This window comes from Chironomus tepperi, unplaced genomic scaffold (genome assembly GCF_022539635.2).
Source record: "Chironomus tepperi strain 1889 unplaced genomic scaffold, CSIRO-AGI_Ctep_v1 contig_33, whole genome shotgun sequence".
NCBI lineage: Eukaryota > Metazoa > Arthropoda > Insecta > Diptera > Chironomidae > Chironomus > Chironomus tepperi.
In genome coordinates this window covers 1149524-1171544 of record NW_027226155.1, presented here as the reverse complement: position 1 = coordinate 1171544, position 22021 = coordinate 1149524, and the positions used below count along the sequence as shown (strand labels likewise).

Sequence of the window (22021 nt, the reverse complement as noted above, 5' to 3'; positions counted from 1 at the left end):
ATGACTAAGTATAACTGTCATTGACCCCAATATCAACGTATTTAGTTTTATTGTATATGTGAATGATCTCGTTTCCTCTTTATATGCATGTTTGCATATGTATGTCTTGAGGGCTCGTCTTGCATCTCTTTCATGATAATTATAGAGGCACAGACACGCGTGTAAAAGCGACGAAATGACGAAAAACGTCATATAAATCACGAAATTCCTCTTTAAGCCAATTCTTTCCTTCTTTTCTGCAATTGCAGACACTCAATTTGTCACGTATGCACCATAACAGTTTATTAAACTTTCTTTCAGTTATGAACAATGAAATATGACCGTAGCATATATGACATTTAATTCTTTTCATTTTACTCTCTTGTTATGTCTGATCACAAACCTAAGATTGCGCGCAAATGTCCCTCCAATGTCTGTAAGATTGTTTGCTTGATCTCCTTCACTGATTTGCCCAAGAACTGCTCGCTGGCCGTACCCAAAAGTTCGTCCGCCTGGTGATGAAAATAATACACGTTCATCATCTATAAAATGAAATACAAAAGAAAAGGCATGGAATGAGAATTTGCTGGTTCGGCTGGCGGCCTGCATTTGGCTAAACGGCGGTTGTGTTTTTGTAATTTTTTTTTGTGTGATATTTTTTGTGTGTGTTTTGTTCTAATTTGATTTGTCACGCCAAACGCAATTGCGATGCACACGATGGCCCATCATTCTGCCGCTGCTATACGGTTGTACTCCACAGATGCATTCACTCTCTTATTTTTTTAAATTTTTTCAAATAATACAAAATACTATCTACATAGTACTTTGCGTGTTTGTGTAATACAAAAAAAAATCTATATATAGCAATAACAACATGGAATGGACGTTGCGAAGTGCAAACGGTTCCATTGACACCACAAAAAGGCTGAAGAGCAGACGGCTGGGCCATATTGAGTTTTTTTTTATCAAAAAATGTTTTACAACTGACTTTCTACTGGTTTCACAAAATCCATCACTTCCTTTTCTCACATCATCAACAACTCTCTTCCATATTACTTTTAAATCACAAGCGACTAGTTCTTTTGTATTTCAAATCATAAATAATAAATCGGATTTGGAATATTTTTTTTTATCGTGTATAAAAATTATAAAATGGTTAATAAAATTAATAAAAATATAAACATTTAATAGAACTGAAATAAGAATCATAAAATAAGTAAATTATATTATTAACAAAATTAATGGCATAAAGTATGAAAATTAAATTTTCCGTAAATTAAAACAAATTAAGGAATTAAACAAATAAGGTTATAAAAATTTTTTTAAATTCTTTCACAACATCAAACACCAAACAACAGCATCAGCAGCCACAAATCTCGTAAGGAAAATAATCCATATAATATTGTTGTAATAAAAATGTGTAAATAATTGGGTGCATTATATCAAAAAATGACAGCAAAAAAGAGGGAAGATTTAATGGAAATAAAATATTGAAGCTCATCATGCTTAACTTCTCATTTATCGTCTACTTCTACAAGCTATCTATATATCAAAATGCTACAGTACCAGCAGTAATGATGAATAATGAAATGATAATTTACAAAAAATGATATAACATAAAATAAATATGATAAAAAAAGGGAGCGGAAATTCATGACTCGATGATCTCGATATGTTACATTACTGAACGTTAAAAAAGCTCTCAATTGAAAATTTTCAAACCGAAAATGAGCTTTTTATGATCGTATTTTACTTTTATGTTACTGTGGCTTTTCAAAAATTGTTTAATTTATGGTTTTCTACATTTTTAAGTCTACTTTAAATGTTTTGGAATTACAAAAGTTTATCACAGAAGCTTTTAAGTATAAAGCATAACATTTGATTTTGATAAATGACTTGAATACATTCTCGGAGACATTTAGGGAAATAATTTTACTTTTTGGCAATTTTTGAAATTCTGAGATTCTTAAATATGGAAATCCTTAGAGTAAATTATTTTTAAAAGCAAATCAAAAGCACCAAATAAAAACCATTCAATAAAAATTTATGCACAGATTTAAAGCATATTTAATGAGAACAGAAAAAAAGACTTTGAAATTAAAAAGCAAAGTAGATTTTTTATGTCAAACAGCTGCCGTCTCTTTTTACATTAGATATTCCATAGAAAATTTGGAAATTAAGATTGATGGGGGCTGATTAATATGATATCATTGCTAAGCAGAATCTGATTCCGCTATTTACTTTGGATTATTTGCTTTATAAATGAAGATAATCGCGATTTATCTGATTTTATTGAAAATTCTGTCTGTAATCTTTAGATAAAAACTGAATCGATATATAAATTAGAACGTAGAAAAATGTCATCGAGGTCTTTTTGAGTAGAAAGTCTAAGATAAAATGTACACAGTTACAAGGAAAATATTTAATTAAGAAAATAGAGCAAGGCGATGAAAAATATACTGTCACATGTGTCCTTTAGATTCAACGCCTTTAAAAATTGTACTCAATATACAGGTCAATGTATAACCACGCGAGACTAACAAATATCCACACTAAAAATCTAATAGCATTGAGATTGAAACATTACTATGTAAATAAATGATAATTTGCTCTCTTGATTGAACTTTGCGTGTTCACGTTTTACACCTGTGACTAACGATAAGAGACAGCAGCTTTTTAACGACCTTTGATTTATTATTGCTGACAGGAAGAAAAAGATTGTTATCAATTTCGAAATCAATTAAAAAATATTGCAAATCTTTTTACAGAATTCTCTAATGAACTATATACTAGTTGCTGAATTTCAATTATCATTTGAGTGATCTATTTTTTAAGGAACAATAAAATTGCTGAATGTTCTGATCACATTTAATGAGATCAAAAAATTGAAAAAAATTCTCAATGAATCACAATTAATATTTCAAGTGACTAATAAATTCAAAACTCCACGACCAATAATTCTTAAAAATTTCATCAATATTCTTCCGAATACAAAATATCACAAAATTAATTTGAAACGATAGAGAGCTAGTCCCGTTGTTATCAGCTAAAATATGAGATGAATGAACGTAAGATGTCTGCGGGGGTAATAAATAATAAACACTCACGACACAAAATACATACGTAGTTTATGAATATACAAAAATAACTATAAACGTAAAGAATAATCATAAACAATTATGCAGCATCTCTGACGTTCAAAATATAAAGCATCTTGATTAAAGCGTTAAAATTGTGGCTATTATTTTTAAGCACGAATAAAAGTTTTTTTTTCTCTCTTCTTTCTCATAGAGAAGAAAAAATAAATCGTAAGCGTCATCGAATGTACACGGCAGGGTTCAGTTTTTTACATTTAACGTTAAATATGTGTGTACAGCATTTTTAATGCCAATAAATATTTGCGATAGCTTAATGAAAGCTTTGGCGAATAATTATAACAACAATTATGAAACTGAAGTGACAATATACATTTAAAAATTAAAATTAATCAACTTAAAGTTTAATGAAATAAATAAAAAATTTAATAAATTTGCAATGAGCTGGCAGGATCAAAAAGGGATTAAAATTAGTTTTAAAAAATGTTTATTTCAAATCATGCGAAGTTCCTTCTTTTTTTGAAAAACAGCCATAAATGCAGCGCTAACCAAATCTCTCCCGGAACCTTTGGCACTACTTACTAGACATGCATGCATAATATTATAGGTTATATTTTTAAAAATAGATTATAGATATGTTATATTGTTAAAATATTTTTTGTTTTAAAAATGATATTAATCAAATTTAAAGTATAAAATAAAATAAAAATCATGTTTCTAAAAATATATTCTTTCCTATAAGGCAGGAGGAATTAAAAACAGAGAGAGAAAAAAAGAAGAAAGAAATTAAATTGCACATTAAGATCAGGAAATCACCTTCATGATTTTAACTTGAGCGACACCAGTGACAGTAAGTGCAACACCTTGTGCTGTTTCAACCATCTCGCACATTGGATTAAGTGTCATCACTTCGAGTGAAAGCTTTTGAACATCTGTTACAAGCCACCATGCCCATGCCCATCCACCGACAATTGTTCGCTTTCGTGTTGATCCACAACATCCACCTGTAATGATTCATAAGAAAAAGAAACAAGAATATTAGTAAATAATGTGACGTTAAACTATGTTCTGTACAATTAAGGTTCTTATTTTGATCAGCACGCAAAGTTCATTTTATGCCTTACTATTTTTTTATTCAATGTCAATGACAGGTAATTGTTCAACTTGAAGAAAATAGTTTATTTTTGTGGGTATAAAGTGCATTAACCTGTTGATACGTCGTAAACAACTGTTGTATTAAGGAAGTAAGTCAGTAATGATTTCATCAAAATGATCGGAATATGTCATGTTTTGTAGGAAATGCCAACCTTGATGATAATTTTAATATTTGATCCTAAAGCATCAGTCAACTAATTAGTTCCAAAAAATTGTTATTTAAATTTTCCTTGATTTTACAATTCTTATACATTTATTTAAAGCCTTTAATAGCACTTTATCACATAACCACTCAATAATATGCTTAAAATCGAAAGTCCTACTGATCGCATGAGTAGTATCAATTTAATACAAAAGCCATTATACATATTACGATACACCGATAATTGAATAATCAATATGAGACAATCTGACTACAAATTTATAAACAGTCAAACTCAATTCCAACTTTCAACACATTGTTAGTGAATCAACAAGTTTTTTGTTTCTTGTTGCAAAAAAATTGATAATTTCTTTCATTTCTTCTCCTTTTTACTTTCCGTAAGAAATGTGTTGATGGAAATTATGTTAATGGAAAGTGGAATAAGTAAACTTCCATTACATTTGTATGAAAGAAACAAAGTTTTTTTGTTTTAGAGAAAGAAAACTTTAGTATTAATTTATGAAAACGTGCGAATCATCAGGTAAACATCTTGTAACGAGAATGTTGCTCATACTGAAGAATAAAAGAGAAGTTTGAAAGATATTGAAAGTTTGGGTCTCTTGGGACTTAAGATACGTTAGTAAAAGTTTGCAAATTAATTTGCATGCTGTTGAGCATTTTGTGTCAGAAATGTTGAATTCTTAATTTAGATTTGCTTAATTTAGGAGTTGGTATAATTTGATTATCTTTGTGATTGTCTCTCAAGGAAAGACGCTGTCGATAGAAATGGCAATGCACTTGGCATCGGTAATTGGCAAGCGGTTGCCAGCGATAGAGTCAGCTTCAGACGCAAACGATATTCAATGCTTAATCTGATGCCGGTTTAATGGAATAGCAAATCTTCTTAAAGGGCTTGAAACGCCTGTTATGTTCCAGCAAAATGTAAGCACACCTATACAAATAAATAAAGGTACTCGAAGAAATCATCAACTATGACGCAAATCCAAAAGATTAATTATCCAACTTTAAACAGAACAGAACTTCGGAAAGGTCTAGCATCTGTTTCCAAATCCAAGCATTGAATTTTTCATAAGCAGGAATTATTATTTAATTTAAAAAAGTTACTCAACAGTTTTTTTTTCGAGGGTATTCTCAAAAGAAATTGAACACCTGCTTAAGAAAGAAACAAACTTCAAATTGAATTTATATAAAAGCTTTTACATTATGCGGCCACGAGAAGATACCGAGGCACAACTTTGTTAATCTTTAACCTGAAACCTCTTGAATGGATGAGTCACGATGCATAAATTGCACATCTAATAGCTGTAATTCTTCTTCATCGTCGTGAGATTTGAATCATATTTCAGAGCTGTAAATGTTTATAGTTTTAATACCTTTACGTCATCGCATAAATAATCACACAATTAGGTTCAAAAAACTCTCTTTCATCTCAATTCAAATACACATAAACTTGATCTTGACCATGATAATAATAATACACTGGAAGCTCAGCATGTCATGTTTTTATTTTTTTTTACTCTCTTTGGAAGCATCTCAACTTAACATAAACATCATTTCCAACTGCATGCACAACACAGTTAAAAAAAAGAAAGAGCCGATGAAACAAGAATTGGAAGAAAGCTGAAAAAAAGTTGAATTTTCTTCATTTAACAATCCAATCGATCGCTTCAGTTCTGTAGAGTAACGCGAAGTGTTTAAATCGTCTCTGGAAAAAGGTGACGAGTTATACAAAAAAAAAGTTTTTGAAAAGTAATTTATCTATAATTGAGTTACGTGACTCGCGAGTCATCTTCATAAGCAACGGTATTTTGTTGTTATAAGCTAAAATCACATGGCCTTATAAACTTTAGTGCTAAATTCTCCATATTTGATTATTCAAAATAAGAAATAAGAAGTAGACAAACAAACAGAAAGAAAAATAAGTTGGACTTCTTGTCGGTAACTGTAAAACGACAATCGCAAGAAAGAGAAAGAAGAGAATTTTTTTTTGTGGGTCAAGGTAAGAGGAATTGAAAGCAAAAGAACATTTGTTACGATTGTCATGTATCACTACATGATCATAAAGTTGATTGTTTATTGGAAGTCAAGAAGAAATGAAAACTTATCGAAAGTGTTAATCTTATTGTTTGGATATTCACGCTCATTCATCGTACAAGAATTCTTTTTCTTTTAAACACTTTCTCATGCCATGATTAGACATCACACGTTATTTTCATTCAATATATGTAAAGCGACATTTGTGCAAGTTTTGTATTTTAATTAGCATGAAACTGATTTCACCGTGCAATTTATCATACAATTTTGAAAAGAAATTTGCACAGAATATTTAATTTATTTTATTTCACCCAATTTTTTGTTTACATAATCACTTGTACATGCATTGTTTAATGTCGAAATTAAAGCTCATTCAATTGAGATACGTGACAAAGTTTATGGCCAGTATAATTTTTGGCTGCAAAATGACGTTATTTAATGTACATAAAATTTTATGAAATTGATGTGATTCAATGATAATAAAATTGTGAATTCAAATTAATTAGTGCAAATTTTGTGTTGGTTTTTGAAATTATCTGATGAAATATCCATAAAAAAATAATAACAATAAATTGAGGATCATGAATAGGGCTGCAGGACTCAGGAAATGATAATATGATAATTGAAATAAAGCTAATATATTGGGATAGCTTTAGATTTTTTTAAAAAGCTTTTCAATATAAAATCCATTAAATTTCATAAAATCAACATTAGACTCCGTCATCGATTTTTAAAAATCACCTAAATTGCTATCCAAATATTCCACACTAACCAAATAATTACTCATAAAACAAAAATTTCCCTTTAATATTGTCTTATGCCAAATATTTTCCTTTTCTTCTCATTCACCAGAATAGCGATGATAATTTGAGAAAAGACTCAAGTCAATAAGCATAAAAAATATTCAATCAATAAGAAAGCAAAAGAAATTTTCATCAAATAATGAGTAGCGCAATAGCGGGAGGGGTAGCAAGTGCACTTGGCACAGCAGCAAGCAATGCCGGATGGTTTGTACCAATGCTTGTTGCTGCTATCGCTTATTTTCAATACGAAGAGTTTGTTGATCCCGAATCAAAGCCAATAAATGTAGCAACAGAAAATCTATTGACCGAGTATGACTTTATAGTTGGTGAGAAGAAAATTTCCATTTTATTTTAATAGAAAAAGTTATTGATTTTATTATAATAAATTTATTTATAAAGTTGGGAGTGGGTCGGCGGGAGCAGTTGTTGCTGCACGTCTATCAGAGGTTGAGAATTGGAATGTACTCTTATTGGAAGCTGGCGGTGATGAAACGGAAATATCGGATGTACCGTTGATGGCGGGATATCTTCAATTAAGTAAAATGGATTGGCAATATAAATCTGAACCATCTGGAAATTTCTGCTTGGGTGAGCTTTGCAATAATCATAATTAAATTTACGACTATATACATGCTTTATTCTTCTTTTAGCGATGAATGGCGGGAGATGTAATTGGCCGAGAGGAAAAGTTTTGGGTGGCAGTAGTGTGTTAAATTATATGCTTTATTTACGTGGTAATAAAAAAGACTATGATGCTTGGGAGGAAGCCGGTAATCCAGGTCAGTCAAAAATTAATATTGTCTATTAAATTAATATTTTTTCACAGTCAGCACTTTCTGTTCTATTTTTAGGATGGTCATATAAAGATGTGCTTTATTATTTCAAAAAATCGGAAGACAATCAAAATCCATATCTTTCAAGCACCCCATATCATGGAACCGGTGGGCCATTAACAATTGGTGAAGCACCATACCACACACCATTGGCAGCATCTTTCGTTGAGGCAGGCGTTGAAATGGGTTACGAGAATCGTGACTTGAATGGTGAGAAGCAAACAGGCTTCATGATTGCACAGGGTACAATACGAAGAGGAAGTCGATGTTCAACAGCAAAAGCATTTTTGCGACCCGCACGACTTCGACCGAATCTTCATATTGCAATGTTTTCTCACGTTACGAAAGTCCTTATTGATCCAATTACTAAAATTGCTTATGGGGTGGAATTTGTACGTGATAGGAAACGACATTATGTGAGAGCAAAGAAAGAGGTCGTCTTGTCAGGTGGTACTATCAATTCTGCACAATTGTTGATGCTTAGCGGTATTGGACCGAAAGCTGAATTGGCAAAACATAGAATTCCATTGATACGTGATGCTCCAGTTGGTGAAAATATGCAAGATCATGTTGCACTTGCTGGATTAACATTTATGGTGAATCAAGAGGTGTCTGTTGTTGAACATCGATTTCATACAATGGCAACAGTAATGGAATATGCTGTACTTGGACAAGGACCATTGACAGTTATGGGAGGAGTTGAAGGACTGGCATTCGTTAATACAAAATATGTCAATGCTTCAGACGATTTTCCAGATATCGAATTTCATTTCGTTTCGGGTTCAACAAATTCAGATGGCGGCAGTCAGCTGAGAAAAATTCATGGACTGACTGAAGCATTTTACAACAAAGTTTTTGCTCCAATTAATAACATGGATGTGTGGAGTATCATTCCAATGTTATTGAGGCCGAGAAGTAAAGGTTCCATAAAATTAAGAAGCAGTAATCCATTCGACTATCCATACATTTATCCAAATTATTTCAAAGATGATCACGACATGAAAACATTAATAGAAGGTGTAAAAATTGCTGTTGCATTATCAAGAACAGCGTCAATGCAACGCTACAAGTCAATGTTAAGTCCATTTAAATTTCCAGGATGTGCACATATACAAGCATACACAGATACATACTGGGAATGTATGATAAGACATTACACGGCAACAGTAAGTTAATAAAATCAATTCATAGAATAATTAAATGATGATTAATATATTTTCAGATCTATCATCCAGTGGGAACAGCAAAGATGGGTCCATATTGGGATCCAACAGCTGTCGTTGATTCACAATTGAGAGTTTATGGTGTGAGAGGATTAAGAGTAATTGACGGCAGTATAATGCCCAATCAAGTCAGTGCAAATACAAATGCTCCGATTATTATGATAGGTAAGTGATTGATGTTGATTGATGAGATGATTTTTGGGTTAAATAAATTGAGTATGAAAATAATTTTTGATTTTTATTGCAGGAGAGAAAGGTGCAGATATGATGAAGAACTTTTGGATTAAGAACAACTTCTAGTGATAACAGCCATAATTTATAAAATTAATTAACTATTATTTTCTAACAATTTTAAAAGATATTCAGACATGTAGTATGAACAGTAAAAATGCTTGTTTGTATGAGCCTTACCAAAATTATTAGCTATTTAAAACTGTTAAGTCTATCAATCATAATTAAATTTTTTTTATTGAATAATAATTATTCGACTTGATGATTTATTTGTACGATTAAATGTCATCAGCTGTCTATCATGTGTACATGCAAATATTAATAACCTGTCCACGATTTCATATAAGCCATGACTGAATGAAAATTCTCAAATTTTATTAAAGTTTCTTAAACTTAAAACTTTTGACTCATCCTTTCCAAAGAACTTAATTTAACTATTTTTTGTATCTCATTCATACTATAATTTACGATTTTATTTTTACCATAATAAATTGAATGCATTTCTAAAAAAAATATAGAAATAAGTTCAAGAACATTTAAAACTGAACATATTTTATTATTTATTCAAAAAATGATTAATGAACATTCACCCTATCACAAAAAGTAGAGCGAAAAATGACACAAAAAGAGAAAAATTGTTCGCTATGATATCAACAAGTGTTTCAAGAGCAACAGAAGTTTCCGTATAGACTGAAAGAATGCAAAAGGTTGGATTTTTGTGGAGATATTCAACTTTGCGATTTTGTGGTTTTGGTTTTTTTGGTTTTAAATTAATCCTTAAGGTTTGTTAGGGAAAGTTTCTCTTTTATGTAGCAGCAATTAATGACACACGTTGGTGCTTGAACACAGCAATCCCTAACAGACATAAAGCATGCTTTCATGATACAGAAATACCACTACGGTGCCTAAATGCGGTCTTTTAGTCCGACAACTGCTCACTCAAGAAATTCAAAACATTTGCCTCAATTACTTTTTTAAGCAGCTTACAAAAAAATCCTCAATTTTCATTCCAAGCATGTTTAAACATTCAGAACCACAATTACAGCCGACTACCTCAAGTACAGAATAATAATCACCAATTATACAATATTACCTCACTTGAAGCAACACTTAATTCACTGGGGAAAAGACCAACAACTTCTCTCGGATTAAAATTTCTCTCTACTCTACAGAAAAAAAAGTGAATTCTTACCCAACGCAAAAATGTGTCAACGAATTCATTTTTTTCTAAAATAAAATAAAAATTATTATTTCATAAGGTGTTTATGCTTTCTTTTTTCAGCTACACATTGCAAATGTTGACTTTATAAAACTGCATGTTAAAGCATAAATGCTTTTAATAATGCAAAAATGTACTGTCGTAGACCGTCAGATTGTATTATACACTCAATGTGCCAAGTTCTATTAACAATTCTGATAGGAGCAAGTAATTTAAATTTTTTGTGATGGTATCACTAACTGGAACATACTCAGCACTTAGAATTTTATTTTCATATGGACCAGGATTTTTAATGCTGATGTTGCTTGACTCATCCATTTGGATGCAACGTCCGGATATAGTCGATTATAAGCATCGTGTACGAGATATTCCAACGCAGCATATTTACAGTGTTTATGATTTTATAATTATTGGTGGTGGAACTGCTGGTGCTGTTTTAGCGAATCGACTATCAGAAATAGCAGAATGGAATGTTTTACTCTTAGAAGCAGGACCAGATGAAACATATTTATCAGATGTGCCGTTAGTTTTTCCAGTTTTACAACAATCTGATCTTGATTGGAAGTTTAAAACTGAACCATCGAAAAACTTTTGTCTTGCGATGAATGGTGGACAATGTAATTGGCCAAGAGGAAAAGTTTTAGGTGGAAGTAGTGTTTTAAATGCTATGCTGTTTGTGAGAGGAAATAAGAAGGATTATGATGAATGGGAATCGCTTGGAAATCCAGGTAAAGTTTTGATTATATTTGAGATGTGATGAAAATTTTTATCAATTTTTCCTCATTCAGGTTGGGGATTTAAAGACGTTCTGTATTACTTCAAAAAGCTTGAAAATGTACAAGTTCCTCACATAAGAGATAATCCAATTCGTGGCACAAAAGGACCAATACATGTGGAATATTTTCGTTATGTCTCACCATTATCTGAATTTTTCATGGAAGCAGCAGCGGAAATGAATATGTTAAATCCAAACGACGATATTAATGGTGATGTTCAAACTGGTTTTTCGCGTTCGCAGGGATCGCTGAGAGACGGTTTGAGAATGTCGACAGCGAAAGCTTATTTACGTCCAGTGCGACATCGTGAAAATTTGCATATATCACTCAAGTCTCATGTTGAAAAGATTTTAATTAATCCGGATACAAAGGAGGCTTATGGTGTTCAATTCTCGAAAGATGACCGGAAATATGTAGTTTTTGCGAATAAGGAAGTGATTTTATCAGCTGGTGCTGTACAGTCACCACAAATTTTGATGATCAGTGGCGTTGGACCAAGAAAGCATCTTGAGGATAAAAAAATTAAGGTGATCCATCACTTGCCAGGAGTTGGAGAGAATCTTCAAGATCATATTGCATCAGGCGGTGGAAGTTTTCTTATCACTAATCCAGTAAATAATGAATCATTAAGTATTGTTGTGCCAAAACTTTTACAAGTAGATACAGTTAAAGAATTTGCATTTGAGCATCGCGGTCCACTTTACGCTATGCCAGCATGTGAAATTATGGGATTTGTGAACACAAAATATCAAGATCCAGCTGAGGACAGACCTGATGTTCAATTTTTCATGGCATCATTTGCTGATTCAAGTGATGGTGGTATGTTTGGGAAACGTGCATCTGGCATATCCGATAATTATTATGCAGAAGTTTATGAAAAAATACTATTTAGAGATGCCGCTATGGCTGTGCCACTTTTAATGCGTCCAAAAAGTCGAGGAAAAATTTTATTGAAGGACAATAATCCGTACACATATCCATTGATTTACCCAAACTACTTTTCACATCCACAAGATTTAAAAGTCATGGTAAGTTCAAGCTATATAATTATACATTTAATTCATGTTATTTACGCATTTTTCTGTATAATGTTCAGGTTGAAGGCTCTAAAATTGGATATAAATTGATGCAAACTAAAGTTTTTCGTGCATTGAACGCAACATTAAATCCAAATACAACTCCTGAATGTGAAAAATTTAAGCGTTTATCAGACGATTTCTGGGCATGTTTGGCACGTCATTACACGCAAACAATTTATCATCCAAGTGGCACAGCGAAAATGGGACCAAGTGATGATCCAATGGCAGTTGTCGATCCAAAATTACAAGTTTATGGCATCGAAAAATTGCGCGTAGTAGATTGCAGCATTATGCCGACAATCACAACCGGAAATACGAACATTCCCGTCGTTATGATTGCAGAAAAAGCATCGGATATGATTAAATCGAAATATTTGGCATCTCGAAATATGCATAGGAAGGATTATGACTATGTTCCAGAATATCGACGGATGGAATATTATAATCGACATATGGATGATTATGGCAGAGCTGACGACAATTACATTCATCAAAGAAATGAACATGAGGGCTATAGAGATTACCATAGAGAGTACGAGTCATATTCAGACGATTATAGGCAGCAACCCATAAGTTATGATAACAATATCCATAAACATAACTCAATATGAAGTCACTAGCATTTTTATGAAATATTACCAATTTTTTAAGTTTGCATTTTTATGATTTTTTAAAATAATTAGATTTTAACGATGCATTTTGTTACAAAGCATTTTTTATCTGAATAGTTAACGAATAAGGTCTCTATACTCAATGAATAATTTATGACTGAACTTTTGAATGCAATTTTCTGCAAGCTTGTCGTAAAATAAATTCAAACTCATTATATTTTTAGTTGGCCTTATGCATCAATTAAGTTGAAAAGTTAAAGTTGCAAGTTAAAGTTAAAGTTGCAGTTCAGATGCATTAAGTTCTTTATGATTTTCCATTACCTAATACAGAACTGGAACAAATCATTTAGAAATGAATTATTGACTTATCATATCTCGAAAAATGTTGCTGATAAATTAAAAATAAACTTTTGTTGATTAAATGGATCTTGTAAGAAGTTCTACTTATGGTTTTTGAGTGTTGAACTAAACCATAAAAATTGTTTTACTTTTCAAAATATTCACAATTTTTGAATGTAGCCTCAAATTCTAATGAGGCGTGCGAATAGTTTCAAATAAACACACATTTTTACCAAATCAATGCGTAATTTACTTTTATTGAATTAACTAATCTAGTACAACATTAATTGTATAATCAAAACTTAGTGTCCATAACAAAAGGGTTCATTGTATTGTTGAACACTTGTTATCTTATCTGCAAGTTAATTTACTATTTTTATGACAATCCCTTAAAATAAATGAGCTAGACACACACATATGCAAGTATTACATGAGCCCATATCGTTCTTATCTTTGTCGTTTTTATTAAAATTCACTTACGTGTCCCAAACTTACTCTCTAGTTGGAAGTCAAACGAGTAAGTCGAAATTAAGAATTGTAGTCAAAAATTATGGAATATATTCCACAAACGTGTGCTGCAACAAGCATTGGAACAGCAAATAGCTTGTTTGGATTACTATTTCAAACTCTATTAACTGCACATTGTGCAATATCACCAGCCGACAAATGGCCAAAGGATTATGCTCAAACAGCATTAAAAGATGGATTACCAGAATATGATTTCATTATTGTCGGTGCTGGTAGTGCAGGTGAGATTAATACTATCAAAAATTGCCCAATCATCGTACAAAATTAACGATAATTTTCACTCATTTCTTATCTAGGAAGTGTTTTAGCAAATCGTTTAACTGAGAACAAAGACTGGAAGGTTTTATTAGTTGAAGCAGGAGGTGATCCTCCTATCGAAAGTGAGGCAAGTGAAATAATAATTCCATTAACCTCCTTTACTTTTCATTTATGGATATTGTTGCAATTTTTTTATTAATTTTATTATTTTGCATCGATTGATGCAATCATGAAAAGAAGTGCATGAAGTGCTAAAGCTTATAAAAAAGTGAATTTATCGACCTTTAAAAAATTTTATAATCGGTGCTTGGATCTTTACTAGAATTATCTTTAATTCCATACATTAAACTGTATATGTAACGCATGCTACTGTGTTGTGTCTATTGGTATGTGTAAATTTTTAACTTACACTTTATCTTATCTCTAATTTATTTTTATTTATTTTTAGGTACCGGCAAATTATTATTTAATGCAAAAAACAGAATATGACTGGCAATATTATATGGAAAAAACAGATAAAGCATGTTTGGGAATGCCGGATGGATGTTATTGGCCAAGAGGAAAAATATTGGGTGGAACTAGTGCGATAAGTGCGTTGGTATATACCCGAGGAAATCGAGCTGATTATGATGAGTAAGTTGTGCTTGAATATACAGTTATGTTAGTAAATATTGATTGCTTTAACAAATTCCAGATGGGAAGAGTTAGGCAACAAAGGATGGAACTTTAGAGACCTTTTGAAATTTTTCAAAAAATCCGAAAATAACACAGTTGCTAATGAGGATGCAGAATGGGCTGCTATGCACGGATCAAAAGGTCTTATGCATGTTGATTACTTTTTCAGTTTTGATCCAATTAAAGATATGATGACAAATGCAGCTGGTGATATCAATTTAGAATTTACAATGGATCCAAATGGTGAAAGTCAGATGGGATATTCAATTCTTCAAGGAACAGTCAAAAAAGGAATTAGACAAAGTGCAGCTACATCATTTATTCTTCCAATTGCTGATCGTAAAAATTTACACATCATTAAAAATGCACAAGTGACAAAAGTTCTCTTAAATAATCGCGGCTTGGCTGAAGGAATTCAATTCATAGTAAATGGAAAGAAGCTTAAAGCAAAGGCAACTTATGAGACAATTCTTTCAGCTGGTGCAATCGGAAGTCCTCAAATTCTTCTTAATTCTGGCATTGGTCCAAAAGAGCATTTAAAGAAAATTGGCATAAGTGTGAACAAAGACTTGCCAGGTGTTGGTAAAAATCTACAAGATCATCCTGTTGTCTTCGTTCCAATAAAATTGCATGCAAAATGGGCTCGATTAATGACAGATGCCGATAAAGTTGATGACACCTATCATTATCTTCAACATGGTGTTGGAAGTCCAAGTCATATTGGAGTGACAGACTTGACGTTCTTCCACAATACAAAAAACGCAACAGCCGAAATTCCAGACATTCAATTACAATTCTTCCAATATCGTCGGGGTGAAGAAAGTCGATTGAGAAAAACATTGAAGAACTATGGATTCGATGATGAGATAAATCAATCAATACTCACAGGAATATCTCGTTCCGAACTGTTAATGGTTATGGTCAGACTACTAAATCCACAATCAACAGGTAAAATTGAATTACGTGGAAAAGATCCACTCGAGAAACCTTTGATTTATGGAAACTATTTGGAGAATAATGAAGACATCGAGACATTAATTCGTGGTATAAGCTTGGTGAAAAGATTGATGAACGCAAAAACTTCAAAAGAGCACGAATGTTTCTTTATAAAAGTCAACATCACAGGATGTGCACATATTGAATTTGACGAGCCCGGCTATTGGGAGTGTTATATCAGACATATGACAAATACTGGATATCATCCAAGTGGAACAGCTAAAATGGGACCTGACACTGATGAAGATGCCGTCGTAGATGATCAATTAAAAGTAAAAGGAATAAAAGGTCTTCGCGTAATCGACGCAAGTATCATGCCGAAAATCGTACGAGGAAATTTGCATGCTCCAACTGTCATGATAGGTGAAAAAGGAGCAAATCTAATAAAAAGTGATTGGAAAGATTTTGCAGCACCTAAATCACCTCATACTGAGCTATAAACTATACTTCTCTTTATGATCACTGTACACGCAACTTAAGTAACTTATCAATCAATAAAAGTTAATAAAAGAAAATTGCTAACTGGAAATTACTTGCTATTTCAATTGATTGATATCTTAATAAAAATGATTTTATTCGGTTATAAATATAGATTTAAAGTAAACAGTTTCGGTTATACAAGACGGTAAGGCATTATGATTATATATCTAGATTGCAACAAATCTGCTTTTAATATTTTAGGTAGATTACGATTTTTTGATGAATTTTTTATAACTCAATTGAATAATTTACTTTAGGTTCCTTCATTCTTTACATCAGTATGGAATACATCGTATACTTGGAACAATTTTGCTGAGAAATCAGAAAAGGCAAGCAAAGCATATAGCAAAGGATGTTATTGGCCGTCTGGAAAGGCACTGGGAGGGTAAGCAGCTTATTTTTGTTAAATTTTGCCGAATCATCATTTTCATTAAATCTTCAATAGATCAAGTGCTGTGAACGCTATGATATATGTACGAGGAAACCGTAAAGACCATGATTCATGGGATATTGACAATTGGGATTACGAGTCTGTTTTACCGTATTACAAAAAGTCTGAGACAAATAAGCAAGAATGGCTTTTTGAGCTTACAGGAGACAGATTTCATAATAATGACGGTCCGTTATCGATTGATGGATTCAACAGTATTGAGACTATTAAAACTGTTGCATTTGAAGCAGTTTTTGAACTTGGATATACTGAATTAATGGACATCAATGCAGAAGAAAATATTGGATTTGTTCAATCTCAAGGAACATTAAAAGATGGTGAAAGACACAGCACAGCAAAAGCTTTCTTAATTCCAGCAAAAGATCGCGAAAACCTTCACATTATTAAAAATGGTTTTGTTACTTCACTCATAATTGAAGATAAGCAAGTAAAAGGAATTAATTTTGATGTCAATGGTCAACAATTACAAGCATTTGCAACAAAGGAAGTAATTTTATCTGCTGGTGCTGTATCATCTCCTAAAATTTTAATGTTATCAGGAATAGGAAGAGCTGAAGAACTAGAAAAATTCAATATTCCAGTCGTTCAAGAACTTCCGGTTGGACAAAATTTACAAGATCATCTCATGAACATGAATTTCTTTACATATCACGAAACAAAGGCTAGAGACCAAACACCACAGGAAGTAAGTGATATGCTTTATTCATTCTACAGACATCGTGTGGGTAAACTAACAGGAACTGGATGTTCAGATATGACTGGATTTATCAATACACTTGATAAAGAAGCTAAGTATCCAGATATTCAATACATGTTTATGTGCTTTACCAAAAATATGATTGGAGTTGAACAAATATTGAGAAATTTTGGATATGGTGATGAGTTTTTGTCTGAACTGTTTAATACAAATAAGAAGACACCACTTTTAAAAGTTGGAAACATTCTCCTCAATCCAAAATCACGCGGAAGTGTTAACTTAAGAAGTACAAATCCATACGACGCGCCTATCATTAATGCCGGTTATTTGGATGATGAAGAAGATCTCGAAACATTGTTGAGAGGCTTGAAAGAACTACGAAGGTTATTAGATACGCAATCATTTGAAGCGCACGAAGTAAAAGAAGTGAAATTTAACATGCCTGAATGTGATGTTCATGAATTCGCATCAGACGACTATCTTAAGTGTTACATTAAATATTTTTCAACAACTTTATATCATCCAGTTGGCACATGTAAAATGGGCAATTATAGTGATCCATCTACAGTCGTTGATCCTTCATTAAAAGTGAAGGGAATTAAGGGACTTCGTGTTATTGATGCAAGTATTATGCCAAAAATTCCGAGCGCGAATACAAATGCACCAACAATTATGATTGCAGAAAAAGGTGCTGACATAATAAAATCGGACTGGATTAAAAAAGTTGAAATTGAGGAATGAGATTGATAGCGATCAGTGACAATGATATTTATTATTTTGCATTACAATTCACTTTTGTAAAATGGGTTTTTTTGGATGGTGTCGCAATTGAAATTGGTATACAAAATAAACAGATAAAAACATAATTTCGAGGTTAAAATTATTATTACTAATATTGACTTTTTATATATTTTTTAGATTATATAGACTTACAAAAAAAATTTAAATATCAAACAGTAGACATTAGTTACTTTGAGATTTATAAAATTGACTCTTAATGATGACATAATCGGATATGATGAGTATTGGGTATGATAATGTCATTAAATGTAAAAATTGCAATAATTGCATAAAAGTGGGTTTCTTTGGTGACTAAAGATTATTGAGTGCATGAAAGTTGTTTGTGCATTTCTAAGCTAACAGGTAAATTGTATAACTTAGTACGTTTATTTTATAAAACTAAACTATGATTTAAGTGTAGGCCGATAGTAATGCACACACTCAGGGGCGTATCCAGAAAATTTTTCTAGGCGAGCCCGACCGTTTTTTTAATTTAATTTTTTAAAAAAAAGAAAACAAAAAATTTAAAAATAAAAAAACCGTTACAAAATTAACTGTTTCTTAATTCTCAGAGAGGGCCCGTGTCCCTTAAGCCTTTCCACCTGGATACGCCCCTGCACACGCTATGTGTATGTGAATTTCGAATCATATTTTGAAACTACTGAATTATAAATGAATGCAAAATTTATTGATTTTTTTTTGTGCATTTCTAAAAAAGCTGGCGTCATATTTCGATTGTTCATCTGATATATTGCTTTAGCCAAAATTAAAATTTTTGACACAAAAGAAATTTTAAGAAAAAGTAAAACAAGCTTTTTTAAATAAAAAACCACTTTTCTATATAATCTTCAATCACAGAGGTTTTATATCACAAATTTTAAGATATTTTGAACAAATCAGAATCAATTTACGATAGAATGCTAAATTCAGCACAACAAATAGTGATGCAAAATTCATTCATTTTTTTCAAGTTGAATTGTCCACATGAATAATAACACATTAAACATTAATTTATTAACCTGGATAGCTGTTAACATTTCGCAACATGAAATATTGACATGACTTTAACTCACAACTTTAAATTGCAAAAAACCTATCAAAATTTATCGATTTGAATACCGAAGGTTAATTCTGCATTATTACCAGTAATTGAAATTTAATTCAATTTAAAACTTTAATGCAAGTTCTCATCTAAGACACGAAATACGATCAAATTAAGATTAAAAGTTAAATCAATCTTAAAAGAGAATGGAAAGTAACATTACGAATATTCAATTGAATCTTAATAGAAAGGATTAGAAAAAAAGTAATAATAAGAAGATGGACAATTTGTGCAAGTACTTTTATTGAACAGACATTACGCAACGCCTTTTCAATTTCAGCATAAAAAATTCCAACACGAGAATCATTCAAAAGTACATTTTTTTTTGCAAGTAAGATTCAATCAAAAATACACTCGTTCATGCATCACCGCAAATTGAAACATTATTATTATAGACCACACTTTGTGCTTTAATTGCAGTACTACAGGTGAAAAATTATATTGACAACCGTAGATCATGGATTATGTTTGATGATTTAGTTAATTTTCATGACCATTTAATGATTTTTTAATGAACTTTTTCTCTCTTTTTGCTACTGTTAATAATTAATAAAGGTCAATAATAGACTTTGATAGGCTATTGCCACACCACAATCTTCACTTGAACTTGTTTTATTTTGTTCAGTCATTTTCGCAATTCAAATCAATTGCACTAGATCAGTTATGCAATTCGGTGGCACACATTCGACCAGTAGAAATAACATTTTTTCATGTAAATTATGAATTATGAGTTCCATAATTAGTACAGCATAATTGTCTTACGCTCTAAAATTCCTAAAACATGGAATTAATGTAAGCGATCTAAAATTCCTTATACATGGAATTATTGACCAATTATGTGATAATTTTCCAGGCACTATAAAAAATGCACCTGTAATGAGATATTTTCAGGCAACAACTAAAGCCTGATCCCCATAAAAATAATTGAAAGGAAATGCTCCTAACAAATGATTTGCTAAATTGTTTGTAAACACTATCAAAAATGTAACAGAGCGGCATTGCGAGAGAATAAGTGAAAGTATTTAGCGAGTAAGTATCAACAAGTTACAGCTCTGTTGAAAAAAAAGGCAGTGTACAGACATATAATGTTGCATACAATCAAAAGATTTGTCCGAACTGTATATGGAAGTTAAATGATTCTTTATGGAAATGATTCTAAGATTAAATGATAAGATAATGTTAAGTATGTAGCATTTACTGCTAGATCTTATTAATTTATTTTAATATCCCCGAAAAATACATTATTTTACAGTAATGCACAGCTCGGGTTTCATTGACTTCAATTTTTTTCGTGTATTTTTTCTCCAATTGCCAAGTCTTACTCCAAAATAAAATACTGTCTTAGCAGTGGTAAGTACAGGCAACGAAACTCAAAACATGAATATGTTTGGCATGCTCTTTAGTTTTGGTTGAGCTCTCATCGTATTCGAACGTTCAGATCATTAATATCGCGGAATATTTATTTTTTTTCGAGTCGGTAGTGCTTTACAGCGACTACTTTTTTTGGTTTCTTCTTACGCAAAACTTTATCGCGCGTCGTGTCCCACAAAAATATAACATTTTTTTCAATTTACCTTAATTTAATTTAAATTTTACTACTGATATCACGAAGAAGAAGTAAAAGTTGAAAAGTAAGTGAATCGTCTTACCTAAAATGAGAGAAAAAGATAATAAAATATTAAATACACATGTGATATAAAAGATTAAAGATTGTAGTGATTGTTTGATGATAAAATATTTGCAAAAAAAATATAAACAAATTTGAAATTGCAAGTAAATATTGTAGTGATGAAATTAACCATAATAAATAGAAAATTACATGACCATGTGGATATTTTTATTTATTGCATCTTTCACTATTTGAAATTGCAATTTCAATATTGTGCATTATTGCAAGCCATGAGGCTTCGTGTGTGAAGTTACATAATAAAGATGGAATTTTCTTTCCTTCTGATGGAAGCGAGCATTCGATTGCATTTTTTTTATGCAATATTTTTTGTGCATTTCCGTAAATGTTTGTAAGATACAAGTTTGAAAAGAAAGGAAAAGTATACAAAAATGTGCAAAGTAACAATGAATCGCCTGAATGTCTGAACAATATGATTTATCGTCTTTGAATCATTGAGCACGTTTGATTTAATTATTCATATTATTTGCGAAAATTTGAACCTTTCATTATAATGATTCACTAAGTGTTAATGGTCACGTCTTTAAAATTTGATACTTAAGTTTACTTCATTTATCGCAATAATTGTACAAAGAAACTGTTCATTGACGATTAAGAAAGCGCAAGGAACGCTTAAATTAATTTTTTTTTCAATGATTTATTCATGAAGTCAAGATCAACTAAACGTTTCGGATCATCAGCATTGAATTTTTTCAGTGTCTGAGCAATTTTTATAGTGGCAATAAAGTGAATAATTGGTGAAAATGAAAAACATTTTGCTAGAAAATTTATTAAATTACCCAAAAAATAATAGTTAAGATTTCTAAATTTTATGGAGCATACACATG

At 31.5% G+C, this 22021-nt stretch overlaps 4 protein-coding genes across 6 annotated transcripts in view; 3 read left to right on the top strand and 1 right to left on the bottom strand.

Annotated features, from left to right (window-relative positions):
- Flo2 (flotillin-2) overlaps positions 1-22021 on the bottom strand; it is a 77605-nt gene that overhangs the window by 9780 nt on the left and 45804 nt on the right. Inside the window, exons 2-3 of one of the 2 annotated variants that reach the window (XM_070646255.1) lie at positions 3891-4078; positions 383-521 (exon numbers count right to left, since the gene is read on the bottom strand). In XM_070646255.1, coding sequence (XP_070502356.1) covers positions 383-521; positions 3891-4078 — 327 coding nt within the window. The remainder of the gene's footprint in view (positions 1-382; positions 522-3890; positions 4079-22021) is intronic. The other variant, XM_070646262.1, reaches the window with a different exon arrangement.
- On the top strand, positions 7369-9657 carry LOC139094690 (glucose dehydrogenase [FAD, quinone]). The gene is made up of 6 exons (XM_070645829.1): positions 7369-7555; positions 7629-7817; positions 7880-8008; positions 8081-9228; positions 9285-9450; positions 9533-9657. The coding sequence occupies exons 1-6, from the start codon at positions 7369-7371 to the stop codon at positions 9583-9585; spliced, it is 1872 nt and encodes a 623-aa protein (XP_070501930.1). The 3' UTR covers positions 9586-9657.
- On the top strand, positions 10962-13201 carry LOC139093816 (glucose dehydrogenase [FAD, quinone]-like). The gene is made up of 3 exons (XM_070644662.1): positions 10962-11463; positions 11524-12539; positions 12608-13201. Exons 1-3 carry the CDS (start codon positions 10962-10964, stop codon positions 13199-13201), a joined length of 2112 nt encoding a protein of 703 aa, XP_070500763.1.
- LOC139094056 (glucose dehydrogenase [FAD, quinone]) lies at positions 14033-18491 on the top strand. 2 transcript variants are annotated; one of them, XM_070644968.1, is made up of 4 exons: positions 14033-14289; positions 14365-14453; positions 16735-16862; positions 16923-18491. In XM_070644968.1, the coding sequence occupies exons 1-4, from the start codon at positions 14091-14093 to the stop codon at positions 18364-18366; spliced, it is 1860 nt and encodes a 619-aa protein (XP_070501069.1). In that variant the 5' UTR covers positions 14033-14090; the 3' UTR covers positions 18367-18491. The 2 variants fall into 2 exon arrangements, with proteins under 2 accessions (XP_070501069.1, XP_070501062.1); XM_070644961.1 differs by lacking the exons at positions 16735-16862; positions 16923-18491 and adding exons at positions 14775-14959; positions 15021-16526.

Coding starts and splice junctions, on each gene's coding strand:
- LOC139094690 (XM_070645829.1), top strand. CDS start 7,369: ATGAGTAGCGCAATAGCGGGAGGGGTAGCAAGTGCACTTGGCACAGCA. Junction 7,818..7,879: donor ATCTGGAAATTTCTGCTTGG/GTGAGCTTTGCA, acceptor TTCTTCTTTTAG/CGATGAATGGCGGGAGATGT. Junction 9,229..9,284: donor TAAGACATTACACGGCAACA/GTAAGTTAATAA, acceptor ATATATTTTCAG/ATCTATCATCCAGTGGGAAC.
- LOC139093816 (XM_070644662.1), top strand. CDS start 10,962: ATGGTATCACTAACTGGAACATACTCAGCACTTAGAATTTTATTTTCA. Junction 11,464..11,523: donor GGAATCGCTTGGAAATCCAG/GTAAAGTTTTGA, acceptor TTCCTCATTCAG/GTTGGGGATTTAAAGACGTT. Junction 12,540..12,607: donor CACAAGATTTAAAAGTCATG/GTAAGTTCAAGC, acceptor TATAATGTTCAG/GTTGAAGGCTCTAAAATTGG.
- LOC139094056 (XM_070644961.1), top strand. CDS start 14,091: ATGGAATATATTCCACAAACGTGTGCTGCAACAAGCATTGGAACAGCA. Junction 14,290..14,364: donor TGTCGGTGCTGGTAGTGCAG/GTGAGATTAATA, acceptor TTTCTTATCTAG/GAAGTGTTTTAGCAAATCGT. Junction 14,454..14,774: donor ATCCTCCTATCGAAAGTGAG/GCAAGTGAAATA, acceptor ATTTATTTTTAG/GTACCGGCAAATTATTATTT.